The 13958-nt window shown below is 42.2% G+C and overlaps 1 protein-coding gene across 1 annotated transcript in view; it reads left to right on the top strand.

Annotated features, from left to right (window-relative positions):
• Window positions 1-1083: 1083 nt before the first annotated feature.
• Window positions 1084-13958, top strand: part of kcnt2b (potassium sodium-activated channel subfamily T member 2b) — a gene marked incomplete at its 5' end in the record, with an annotated part of 34647 nt that continues 21772 nt past the window's right edge. The window contains one exon of the mRNA XM_083677471.1: window positions 1084-1172. Coding sequence (XP_083533597.1) covers window positions 1084-1172 — 89 coding nt within the window. The remainder of the gene's footprint in view (window positions 1173-13958) is intronic.

The raw sequence follows: 13958 nt of genomic DNA, 5'->3' as shown, positions 1-13958 counted from the left end.
TAGGAGGACTAAATATGTAATATGCGATTAACTACATTGCAAGTTTATTTGAATAGCACCTGCAGTGCTAGAATTTACAGTGCAGTTCTGTCCTGTCAGTAGGCCAACATATACACAGGTATAACATGGCACAGAGGAAGATCATTTGGTCTCAGACCTGTAGACACACCATTGTGAATGTAGCAGGTGTGAATCAATACCCAGAATTATAACACATGAAAAATAGACTATTTGTCATATATATATTGAATGCAAATATTTTGAGCCACTGTGCGCATCAATGGTTGATTTTGGTTAAATGTGTGAATGGTGGTTAGACAGCTGGAAGAGAATTGGCTGCTGAAAAGAGCATTGTCTTTTTGATCTGTGTGTCGCACTGAAGACTGGAAAGAGAATCTTGCCAAGTGTGGAAAATTAAAACGCACCACTAACTGAGCGCCGCAAATAAAAACGGATAGCCTTGCCTCATGCATATTTCAGCAAGCTCTAAAAAAGATCCAAAATGAAAATCTGTCCCCTAAATGGATTAACATAATACAGTATTTGAGTCATAAATATCATACTTCCTGTACATGAGCAAGATTTTAGCGTGACCTAGAATGTGAAATTAAATCTTTTTAGAACGAGAATAGTCGTAACCCACTTACAGTAGACGACTGAATATGACGAGCTTATTCCAAATTTGAAAAAGGTTATATTGACACTAGTCTTGTTTGAGGTTGTCCAATCGGCTTGAGCTCGTATATGGCTTTGTCGCTGCGTCCATAAGGAGCCAGTGGATGTTCAAAGAGACAACCAGTTGCTCGCCAGCCTGTCACACCAAAAGTAGCCTACTCACGCGCCTTTCTCGGCAGAGAGCATCTTCGACCTGTTGCCTGAGCAGAAAAGTATTACAGCCTGTTAGGAACATAGGAAGATAATAACTTGACTTTAGAGTGCCACGACTGGTATGAATTATTAGACATTGACCTAACAAAAGGAATAGTTCATTTTGGGAAGCCTCATTCATAGGTGAGGCGTCTCTGTTTGCATTCCCCATCCCTGGTATTTTGCGCCGGTGGGTTCGGCGCTGAGGAGGGGACCATGGTTGAACTGGAGAAGGAGGTACTCCCTCTGCCTCCACGGTACCGGTTCCGAGACCTGTTGCTGGGAGACTGGCAGACTGACGACAGGTATGCACATGTTCAAACTTATTCTTTTGAAGAAACGAAGATTCAGCGCACGTACATCAATCGTATCGCATTGTTTCTACGCATTACGGCATTGCATCCTCAACTCATGTATATTTTTAGACGACATGGTTAAGAAATGCATTTGTTTTGGTTTATTGCTATTCAACATTAGCCTACTTTAATTCCTTTTCTAATGATGTGGCATTGCTCTATTGATGGCGCTGTCGCTTAGAGAAGATACAGGACCGCGATTTGTGACTGCTGCAACAGGTTTCATACAGAGATGAAAAAAGTGTTTTGTGTTTGATGAATATACAGAGACAGGTTGTAGAGGTCTGTTAGTGTGAGAAGTGCGTGTGTGTGTGTGTGCGTGCGTGTGTGTGTGTGTGTGTGTGTGTGTGTGTGTGAGAGAGAGAGAGAGAGAGAGAGAAAGAGACAGAGAGAGAGAGAGAGAGTGAGAGTCAGTGAGTGAAAAGTGGTCTGAATATTCTATTTTATTCATCTATTCTTAAATACATTCACCTGTAGGTCTCTCTGCTACTGTGTATGTAGCCTATAAGTTAACCCTTCGTGCATGGCACATCGAACTTGGAAAATGTTTATTTCCATAAAAAAAATGTTAATCTATCCATTACCACTTATTCATTATTTAGCATGCCATAATGATATGCGTGTGCACCATTGGCCTTAACCTGACCTGGCAATTTCAGGTATGTGTGTCCCAACCAAGTGTCAATTAACCTGTGCTTAACCTCCCATTTTCAGAACAATATTTTTGTCATGGTCGCCACATGCAAAATGATTGATTATGGGTATGCAACACTTGATCTATATATTTCATTATTGAGACTAATGGAACATTTCTCAATTTCATGCCTGGCGCCCCATGTTGCTAGGTGAGAAATTAGGACCAAAACACTTGCTTGTGGTCTTGAGTGGGTGTTTCGAATCAGATAATTGGAGAAAGCTTACATTTAAAAAGGTAGGGAATGTGACCGATAGAGCAGTCATTCAATGTTACAGAGACAATTTATTCTGAAATGGTTATTTCACATTACTGAACAATATATTGGGTACAGAAACGACTGGAGTGTGATCATTAGGGGGCTTGCTTCAGCAAATCCAACTATTGTTCTTGCTCATACGTCTTATTAGTGGGCTTGCTTCAGCAAATCCAACTATTGTTCTTGCTCATACGTCTTATTAGTGGGCTTGCTTCAGCAAATCCAACTATTGTTCTTCCTCATACTTCTTCTAGTAGTATTTGCTGTACAGAGCTATCAGATATCTTACTGGCTCTTATAGCATTATAGTGTCCTGTGATGTCCCAAAGGCCATGTTTTGCTGAAGTGAAGGGCTCACCCTTGGACATCTTCTCACAGTGGCCTTTTGTAATGTGTCAGATATTGTCCAGGGGCTGATGTTATAGGGCAAGCATACAATGTGATCTCACTTAGATGGGGGGAAAATGGAGATAAAAACCAGTTAACGGTTCTGTGATGAGAGGTTAAAGGGACACTTCACCAATTTGTCGCCTCATATTCATTATCTTCAGCACCATACCAGTGTCTACTGTACATATGTGAAAATAGCGTTTTACAATGTTTTGCAGTTAAAAGGATTAGAGAAAAGGCCCTAAGGAAATTACCTCCTATGATATCATTGTGGGTAAAAAAAAAATGGAATTCAAGAACTTAAGCCACAAATGCCTGTGCAAATTCCCTGTTATAGTTTCTGAAAATTACAGAATTAAAAAAATAATTACCCCCGAGGACATCATCGAGGGTAATTTCCATTGGACTTTTTCTCCTATCTTTTTGACTACAGAACATAGAAAACCGCCGTTTTCAAATATGTGGTTAAAATCGGTGAAGTGTCCCTTTAAGGTTGACTTTTGAAAATATCGTCTGGATATCGGTGGAGTAACGTATGCCAAATGTCGAGAAAGGATATAGGTGACAAGAACAATGTGGCTGTTTAGCAGGGTACACTGAGGCTTAAACATTGTGACTCCTCATTGTTTTGGCCAAGAGCCTGCAGAAATATTCGGCAGTGTGGCAGCAGATGCTCCCAGAACACATTGCTGCATGTATAATGTATTCCCGGATGAGTATTTGGGAGATGGCATGATGTTCATCATTCCAAAGGCTGCAGCGGGCATTAAGCTCAGAGGGATACTTGTGGGATGTGTTCATGTTCACTATGAGCTCCTTTATTTGCGCCGGCAGCACACACACACACACACACACAGACACACACACACACACACACACACACACACACACACACACAGACACACACATACACACACACACACACACCATTGGCTTGGGTAGCATTAACAGGTATAAAATGGACTTGGCTGAAAGAGAGTGGGCTGGTTAATAGAGACAGTCAGCTTAATTCCTTGTCTAAATCACAGGGAGTGTGTCCTGCATGGCTCTGATTGCTCCAGGTCCATTAATCCTAGGGTAGACTTCAATGCTCCCCCAAACATTCCTAGACACACACGCACACACACACACACACACACACACACACACACACACTCACATTTACACATACTCCCACACCCAGGCATACACATGCGCACGCATAAGTTATCTCTTCCACACATACACACACGCTACACTGGGAAAACAGACTTTACTGAGCCCTCTAATCCCACTTCAGTTCCCCCCTGTGGACCACTTCCCCCCTACTCCTCTTCCCATATCCCTACGTTACCCTCCTTTAACACCCTCCTCCCCTCTCCATGTTTGTTCTGATTGCTGGAGAGCCTGTTTATTTCACACAAATGTTGTGTTCACCTCTCCTTTCAAGGGCTTTCTTTTTCTTTTGTGACCAAGTATGTTTTATTGTTTTGGTTTTTGATGTTCTGTTTTTATGCACAGCATGTTCAGATTACTTAATTTCATTGATTCAAATTCATTTAATTCAGTTAAAGGATAGACAAAGAATAAAATATTAAAACATTCATGGATATACTGTAAAGGAAAAATTATAAGCATTGATAATTTTCATTTGATATATACTAACAGTCATTACAGGTAGTGCTACTAGTCATTAAAGTCTGTGCATATGCATATAAACACAAGAATAATATCATGTAATAAATCACAGGGCTTTCTGTAACCATCTGGAATACAATACGATGTCTGTGAGCAGCCATTACTCTGAGGGAGCTAACTCAGAGGATATAATCTATATTTGATGTCAAAATCAAAGAAAACTTCTACTGATGTAACTTGTATCACCCATCCCCTTAAACAGATAGGCCCACTGAGTTATTCAGAACTTTGGAGTATCTCCATAGCCTTCTACATCTACTTCTGTATGCACTTCTGCATGCACTTAAGTATATCACTATACAGTTGTTAAACAGAAAGCCCTAAGAGTTTATTTAATAAAGGACATCTTCAGAACCAGAGGTAAAAAATATTGGCCCAAAAGAAAATAAATAAATAAATAAATTATTGTAAGAGAAAGTGAACAAAGAATATTCAATCATATGAAAAAATGTAGAATTCAAACGCATTGAAAATGAAAGCATTCAGTTGATTAGATTAGATTAGATTAGATTAGATTCAACTTTATTGTCATTGTGCAGAGTACAAGTACAGAGACAACGAAATGCAGTTAGCGTCTAACCAGAAGTGCAAAATAGCAGAAAGTGCAATGAACAGTATATACAGGTATATGATACAGGTATATGATGTTGATGTTTGCATCCAATCATAGCGTTTCTTTGGTCAAACAACTTATTTTCACTCTTGGTTCTTCTTGCGATAAAAATGGTTTTCCACCTTCTTTCAAGTCATCTTGTTACATACCGAACCGCATACACTGTAACTGTCAAATCATTATCATTCTGTGGTGATCTCAGCCGTTCAGTCCAGGATGAACCTCTACAATTGCTCCGCTTATTTCTTTGACCCAATCATAATGTAGGGGTCAGGTCAAGCAGGGTGAGGTACTGTAGAGATCTGGGGAATTGTAGTCAGGGTGTTCTGTGTGTGTGGTTAAGCAGTTGTTCGGTGACAAATGGACATTTTCCTTTCAACTGAACACTGATGGTCTTGAATCAAGTGCTTGATGGAACAAAGGGAACATTTTTAACAGGACCCAGGGCTCACTAGGTGTTTGTTTTTAATGCTAGAAAATGTAAGAAACAGAATTCTTCCTGTATGCAACTGTTTTACAATGGTGTCACAGTCTATTTAAGTGCCAATGTTTCGGTCCACCAGCCTTTGTTATTTGGAATTTTGTTGACCTTTGGTTGACCTATGAAAGCGTTCCATCTGCAACATACTGTACAAAAGCATTGGCAGGAGATTCTGGTATAGAAGTGTGCCACAGAACAGAAGGCAGGTCATAGTACCACTGCTCTAGTTAAACTGCAATTATGTATGTGCTCTCTGGCTATGAGTCAGAATCCCTGGAAATGCCAGATGACTAAACATTGAAATCCAGATCTTTTGCCGGTTGATGATAAGCTTTTCACACAGTGAAATGAACAGTCTAGCCTTTGGCTGAAATGGGCTTGAAATAAAACCCTTTCACCTGAGTTGGTGGGATGGAGGTTGTTGATAGCAGATCCTCGATTAGCACATGAACTGGGTTACTACAGAGGAAACACAGTCTCATCACATATAGTCAGTCTGATCAAATTAGAATGGCTACCCCCTGCAAATATGCCTACAGTATCCTCTGTAGTCTCCTCTTGGTTTCTGTTTCTTTTGCATACCTATTAATACACACTCACTGTAGGTTTCTGCGATTCCTCGAAAGGATCTTAAATTCAATCATAATGGATGGATGCTCTGTATGAGTGCACAGTAATTGATTCAGATGTCATTCCATTCTTTTCATTCTCAATAGCATTGTCCTACAGTATAGCGCACACACACACACACACACACACACACACACACACACACACACACACACACACACACACACACACACACACATACACACACACACACACACACACACACACACACACACATACATACACACAAATCCCCCCACAGCAGGACATGTTTTCCTAAATTGATCAGAGAGCAATAGTCTCCATCTTATCACAATAGCCAGTCACAGAGGGAGCTCTGCGCAGAGTCCAAGATTATCATACAAATGAGAGTCTTTAAGACAATCTTTTTATTGACTGTTGCCAGCACATCATCCCAAACACAATCTCGTCCCCTCACCTCTGCAATGTCTCTCCCCACACTCTGCCTCATTTTTCCTCCCTCTTCTCTTCTCTCCAAGGCTCAAATGAGGAAGCTTAAAGTGGATCATGTTTATTGTAATTCACTGTTAATGTTCATTGTTAGTTTTACCATAATATCGTCTCTAAAACGTTTTGTATGTTGCTCAATATCAGAGTAGGACGTCACTCCATTGTAAACCTATAGGAATCTAGTATTCTTGAGCATGATGCAGCACATAGGTGAGGAGAGAGGCTGAGCATATAGAGAGGTATTTAGGGATACTGATGGAGTCTGTGATGAGAAAAGTCACACTGTGAGAAGGAGATTTCATCATCAGATCTGAGGCGGGGAGAGACCAGGGAGGGGGTGAGGGGGGGGCGGAGGGGTCTAGAGACCTTGTAATTAGTTACCTGATTCATGTGAAGTGTTGCTGTGCAATGTAACCCTGCACAAATCCTCTCGGTAAACATTTGGATCAAAGCTAACTTAAAAAAAAAAAGAAACATTTTAATGAGAATTAATTGGTTGAGGTTTTTAATTGGCACCACCCACGATGGCACTAGCTTGTGCCCTAGAGCGTGGGGGACAGATAATGCCAGCATCTCAGACCTGACAAATGAAACGGTGCCCACTGTCCCTGACTTTTAATTTTAAAAAGCACCCGGCAACAACCTAATTAATCAGCAAAGAGGAGAGGGCGGGAACCAGGCTGAGCGGAGTAGGCAGGCCTTCTCCAAACAAATGAGTGGGGAGGAGGAGAACGGCAGACAGCCTGCCTGATTGGTGTGTTTCATCAATATCCTGAGGGGAATACTCTAGCTAGAACAGGATTGGCCTACTGTGTTACTCTGTGTCTCCCTCCCTGTTGTATTAGATAGCTACTGTTTCTGCTCTCCCTGTCTTAGGGAGGAATACTACAGTAGGGCATTCCAGAGGTGGGGTAAGAACATTCTCCCCTGGTCTTGGTTCACAGTGCACCTGTGTACAGTGTTCCACTCCTAGACTCCTTGAACATTATCTATGGGCAGTAGCAGACTGGCCATCTGGACCACCGGGAGAAGTCCCGATGGGCCGGTCAATCTGTGGTCCACTACACCGTTACATCCCCCGCCGTGGCAGGCCTATTGGTCCATTCCTCTTTTCACGTTCTGTGTTGTTGTCCCAGACCGTCCCTGTCTAGGGGAATAGACTGCAAAGAGCAGAGTTCTTATTGGTGATGGATAATGTCCAAGGAGCTGGTGCTGAGGTGGAACTACGGCCTTCCCCTTTAATCCCTTTTAGTGCCACAGGTATTGGGCCTCAGGGGGGGGATGGGGAGGCATGCGGTTGGCCTCAGGCAGCTGGAGGGAGGACATACCCTGAATGCCTTAAAGAGACCCTGGGTGGTTATCTCCGTCAGTGAAGCATCGGGTCCCGAAGGAGAGTCCACATTAAATTCACAGGATTTGTTTTTTTTTACCAAGGCCTTATTTTCATTAGACCTTATTTTGAAACTGTTGGACTTAATGAGCCTGGTAAGGGAATTCCCTTAACGACTTCTCTACTTAGACAAGCTCTGTCAACACACAGTAGCCCTCTGCTGAGGCTAGCAAACACAGCCTGGAGTCAGTATTGTCCTGGAGTCAGTATTGTGTGCTACAGATAGGCCTTGTGACATTAGCGTGGGAGTTGGGAGACACAGTGCACTACTGCTGTGGGGGAATCACAAACACACACATCCACTGATCATATCTCCCTTGGTCCCAAATCATGTTAGCTTAATACGCTGCAGGAATTGTCTTCTCCTTCAAGCAGCCATCGAAACACTGTCGAGAGGACAGAGGACAAAACGACTCATATTTCATTCATTTTACTTTGCACATGTCTTCCTCAGTGGTAATTTAAGATGGGCTATGAAATAGATTGAGATTTCATTTTATTAGATCAAATGCCTGTGTGCATCAAAGTAAAATATAGAATGTTAAAGGATGAGGTAGGGAGATGAAATGTAGCAGACGGTTGGATCGGTTGGTAATGGTGTTTTTGAGCAAAGATGCACGGCTAGTTCAGCACGGCTTTAAAGGCTTCTCTATGATAGTTGAGAGTAGTAGGGTGAAGGAGGGTATTTCATGAACAGAACTGTTAATGGACCAATGGATCAGGGCAGCTAGAAGTGTAGACAGATTTGGGGGAGACAGTCATTTATAGGGCTGTCTCTGTGACCGCGCCACCGCACTACTGCGGTTGTGTCAAGTCACCCACAGGGTTAATGTAGATAGTCGTCGGACTTAAAATACTGCACCAAGTACCGTAAACTTCACAATTCTCCTGCACAGCAAAAGTATATTGTGAATCATGTCTGTAACATAGAGTCAGGTATAAGGGTCTGTCAAGCAGGGATGAGTAAATCATTATCAATCATATTATTCATATTAACTTTTGGAGTCAGATTTAACTTAATGGTAATTTGTTGCTATTATGTAGAGTCCGCTTTATCATGTCCATAACCGAAGTTTATTAGGGAATAAATGTACAGCTCTTTATTGCTATTGCATGTGCACTTTTTCCTCTTCAGAAGTGTGTGACCCCAGATGAATCCACTATTCTTAAAGGTGCAATCTGTAATTCAAACAACAACAAAGCAGGCCCCCCGCCACAGCTGAGGGATGAGGCTGGAGGAATGTAACCACTCTCAAATTCATAGACAGAGTTGTCGATGCAAGGACTGTGTGTGTGTGTGTGTGTGTGTGTGTGTGTGTGTGTGTGTGTGTGTGTGTGTGTGTGTGTGTGTGTGTGTGTGTGTGTGTGTGTAAACAACAGGTCTACCCCAAGAAAGAAAGAGGCTGGAGAAATATAACCACTCTCAATTTCATAGACAGTGTTATGGATGCAAGGACTGTGTGTGTGTGTGTGTGTGTGTGTGTGTGTGTGTGTGTGTGTGTGTGTGTGTGTGTGCGCGCGCGCGCGCGTGCACGCATGCGTGTGTGTGTGTGTGTCCCCAAGAAAGAACAAGAGTGATAGATGGACTCTGGGATGAATAGAAAAAGAAGGGACGACAGTTTCACTGAAGATGTAGGGGCTGTTTTAATCCATGAAGACCTCGAGCTTGGCTGGAAATGGGTAAAATGCTATTGTGCACACTTACTTAATGTCATTGTGGCCTGTACGGCTCCGGTAAATGATGACTTTCATTTTGTTTGCAATGTGGAGGGTTTGCGGGGGAAGGGGAAGGGGAAGGGGAAGGGGAAGGGCGAGTGTTGGAGGCTCAAGCTGAGATACACACTTCCATCAGTCGTTGTCCAGACTGATGGTTTTTTCTCGCTATACTCTTTTTGTGGCTCCCTTTAGAGAGAGAATAATGGAGAAACAGAAGGAGGGAATCTTAAAGTGCTTCAGTCATCATAGCTATTGTATTGGAATGTGAATGATTTGTGTATTACTTACAATAGCGATTACAGTCAGTTGCAGGGGCAATATTGAAAACATTGGAAAGCCACAATCCTTTATTCATCTTTTTTATCACCAGAAAATCTTTTTCCCAAAACAACCACATATCTACACACTTCATAATTTGCAATGTTAATATATTCAATATCTCTTTCATATGTTGATCTACCATTTTGTATAAGTCAGTTCATATCAGTAGTGTAAAGTACATTTGACATCACAATCATTGTATAATTCATGTAGTATCTTTTAAAATGTCCATTCAAAATGCATTTTTGCACTGTACAAGCTGACCCAAGGATATCAATATTAAAGAAAAATACAATAACTGCAAATCCAAAGCTTTTTTCCTAATTGAAACGTCATAGTAATAAGAATGTTTATCCCACTGGTATATCTTCTAATATCATACCCGCAAAATTAGTTCCTTAATGTTTAGCCACTGAACATAAAACAATGAATTCTCATAAGTGTCCTTGCCTCATTGTCAGTTAATATATTCATAACACACTCAGTCTAGAAAAAAGAACCCTAACCCTAAAAAATAGTTTTCCACAAAAATAGATCAATTCTTCTCTTCTCTCTTTTTTTTATTTATATTCTCGCTTCATCACGCTATCCTGTATGCCGTGATTAAACTATACAGTGTTTATCTGGGTCAGGGTCGAGTTGACTGTCTCTCTTCCAACGGTGGAGGCAGAGTACACCTTGCTTCTCCTGAGCTGCAAGGCAGGCACCGTGGAGGTGTGTAATTTCTTTGCCTCCTGTCGTCCCATTGAATTCACCTCCCTTCATTTGTCGGATGTGTGTTTGCCATTGTGTGCCATTGTGTGCCATTGTGTGCCATTGTGTGCCATGGTGGCCTGTTTCCATGTCATCTCTGACTGTTCTCCCCTCACTGTGCGGAATGTCACTCATTCATTGTTAGCACATAGTGTTGAATACAGTACATGCATTGAAGGCCGTAGTTGCAATCGTATCTCAGCTTGTGTAATGATCGTTTGCCCAAAGGCAAAAGTGAATGTCGAGGGATTGATTAAAGCACTGAAATGCGTTTAAAGGCAAGGTCGGTTTTGACAACCTTTATCTTAACCTTTATTTTAAATTTTTCCCATCTTACTATTGTATTTTTCTTTCTAAACATATACTGTACTCTTTCAAAAGGAGCTTATGCAATGAGAATACACACAGTACCTTTGTTGGAATTGAACCTTTTTCTTCTTCCTTTTTTGTTTTGTGGGTGAGCTCCTCAGTTGTGTCTCTTTGGGGTAGCCTCCCTCCTCTGTGTCATTAGTGTGCCGGTCCTGTGTCATTGTAGAATACAGACACAAGGAAAGCAGCAGGAGAGCAAAGAAAATGCTCTTAGAGAGATGTCTCTCTCTCTTACCCCCCCCCCCCCCCCCCCCCCCCCCCCCGCCTCTCTATCACTCTCATAAATGCAAATGCTCAAATGCTAATCTCTCTCCCTTCGGCACAATTTTGCATGGCTCACAATGAGGTCTGCCGTGGTTTTTGCTTGCTGTACTCCTACCTGTTTCGACCACTTAAAAAAAGGTCTTGTTTGTTACTCTGTTTAACCCTCTGGGAAGATCTATGGTTTGGACCCCTTTCAGGATAAAAACCAAAGCATTATGTGAAAATAATTAGTTTGATAAACTGCACCTGTTGCCTAGGTCACATCTGACACCACCATCGTGTCCCCCAGAGCCAGCACAAAGACTAAAGCATTTAAATGCTCTCTCACTGACTGTCTGACACAATTATTTGAACTGACAACACAGCTTATGTATTTTTTCTGTTGCCACCAGTTACACAATTAAAAGATCAACCAAAGCAATTATTTTTGAGCAATTATCTACTTCTGCATCCTATTGTCGCTTTTTGGGAAGCCTTGAGGGTGGGTTTGCAGTGTTATTGCCAGGGGGACCGTGTTACTGTGTGTGTTTGTGTTTCGTTCGCTTTGAAACCATGCTCTTTATGAGCTTTTAATGTGTTTTTTCCCCCTCTTCCCTCCCCTTCGATAGCAAATTGTCACCGTAATCTATCCCACAGTCCACCTCCTTTTATTGGCCAATATTTCCACTTGACTTCTCCACTCCTGTTATCCCATCAAGTGGAAACACTCCCTCTTAGAGAAGCACAGGAGCAAAATTACTTCTGAAATGAATTTCTCCTATAGTGGAAGGTTACCGCAGATTTGGCAAGACTTTGATAAATAGAGATATGCATGGATGGTTAGGTGGATGGGGGGGTGGGGGGGGTCACCTTTCGCGTTTTCAGCCAGGAATAACAATAATGCAGGACGGCGGAATGAATGAAAGATGGGTGATTTGACAGTGGCTAGAAAAAGCACCTGACGGATTTAGTTGTAAAGAAAACAGATTCGTCTGTGACAATCAGGAACAGGTGCCAGAGAGCACTCACCGTTTTTTGGTTGGTTTATCTCTGTAAAAGATGATGGCGAACAGAAAGTTGATGGCCTTTTCCCCAGAAAGGTTGATCATTCTAACTGGATCGGAGGCTCTCTCATTAGAATTGGAACATTTGTAAAACTAATGCTTGTTTAATGATCTTATCAGTGCTAATTTAGGACTCCACTAAAGGAGCTCCTATGAAAAATCGACCTGATTTTACCACGATTGTAAATCAATGTTGATGAAAATGAGGACCATTTAATCATGTAAAGCTCTACTCTGTGTTCCCTGATGAAGGGTCATTTTGATGATATAACCCAGTCATTTATTTACATATATATGACTGATGTAATTACAGGGACCTTGAGGCTAGATGTTAATTTATGGTTGAGGCATTGTCTTGTGACAAGTGGCATCATTTCTACGCAACGCTCGGAGCCTCCACTGACTAAAGTCGTGCTATCTGGTGTGAGATGATGTGGGTCTTACTTTGTACTACAACATGGATGTTTCATAGAAATGTAGATGGCGGTAATCATATGTAGCGGTCCTTACATGTAGCAGTCATTACGCACTGTGTGTGTGTGTGTGTGTGTGTGTGTGTGTTTCTCTCTCTCTCTCTCTCTCAAGCTTCAGAGAGTACAAGCATCAAGAGAGTACCCGCTTCAAGCTATCAATTCAGGGCATGTTTACAAAGCCATGGCTGACAGACCAAAGGAGACCTCAGCAAGCATGACTGTTGTTACGACCGCTGAACACACCCTCAAGTGCGTGTTTGCGTTCGTCAGCTCGTGTGTGTGAGAGAGGGAGAATGAGAGCAATGCTCCGTCACCATAGCAACAAAGAGCAAAGTTTCCCTGGGTGTTGCCGGGAGTGTGGGGTTTGTTGGAGTGAGACTGACCATGTGGGGTCCTGTGTGTTCAGCAGTGTTGAAACCCTGTGAAGACCCCCACCAGTCGGGAGATGAGATTGTGGCCTTTCACTTTCAGAGAGACCACCAGTGTGCTGTGGCTGTGTGTTCTTCCCCTGTCTGAGTCACCCCCTTCTATCGGGCTCTCTGTAGGATGGAAGGGCAGGAGGGAACAATCTCTCATGAGGTGGTGTCACAGAAGACACACTGTCTTGTTGACAACACGTGTGTGTGTGTGTGTGTGTGTGTGTGTGTGTGTGTGTGTGTGTGTGTGTGTGTGTGTGAGCCTGTGTGTGTGAGCCTGTGTGTTTGCGTCTATATACTGTATATATATATATAATATATGTGTCTGAGACCGTCAGTCTGTCTGGCTCTGTCTAACTGTCTGTGTTTCTATGTCTTATCTGGGGGTGTGCGCATGTACAGCACATGGGTGTAATAGTTTTAATGACATATTCAGGAGTGTATTTTAGACTTTGTGTGGGCCTGTCCTCTCACAGTATGACCTGGTTGAGGGAGAAAGAGCAGTAATTATTGACTCTCATGTTCAACAGAACATCAGAGGGAAGTAATTTGTTGCTCTGTATTTAATCAGTAGAGATAACAAGGCTGACTGCAGAGATAACATGGCAGACTGGGAAGAGAAGCAGGGACCTCATTTCCTCCAAAACCCATTAGTCTTTAATATAACCTCACTGTTATTTATTTTTCCAATGTATTGCTGTTCATAGAATCATTATCACCCTCCCTCTCTCTCTCTCTCCACATTCTCTTCCATAATGGTCTGTCTATCCATTCTCCACGCTCCTCTTCTCCATTC

Source organism: Argentina silus, assembly GCF_951799395.1.
Source record: "Argentina silus genome assembly, chromosome: 9".
NCBI lineage: Eukaryota > Metazoa > Chordata > Actinopteri > Argentiniformes > Argentinidae > Argentina > Argentina silus.
This window is presented reverse-complemented; position numbering and strand designations above follow the sequence as displayed.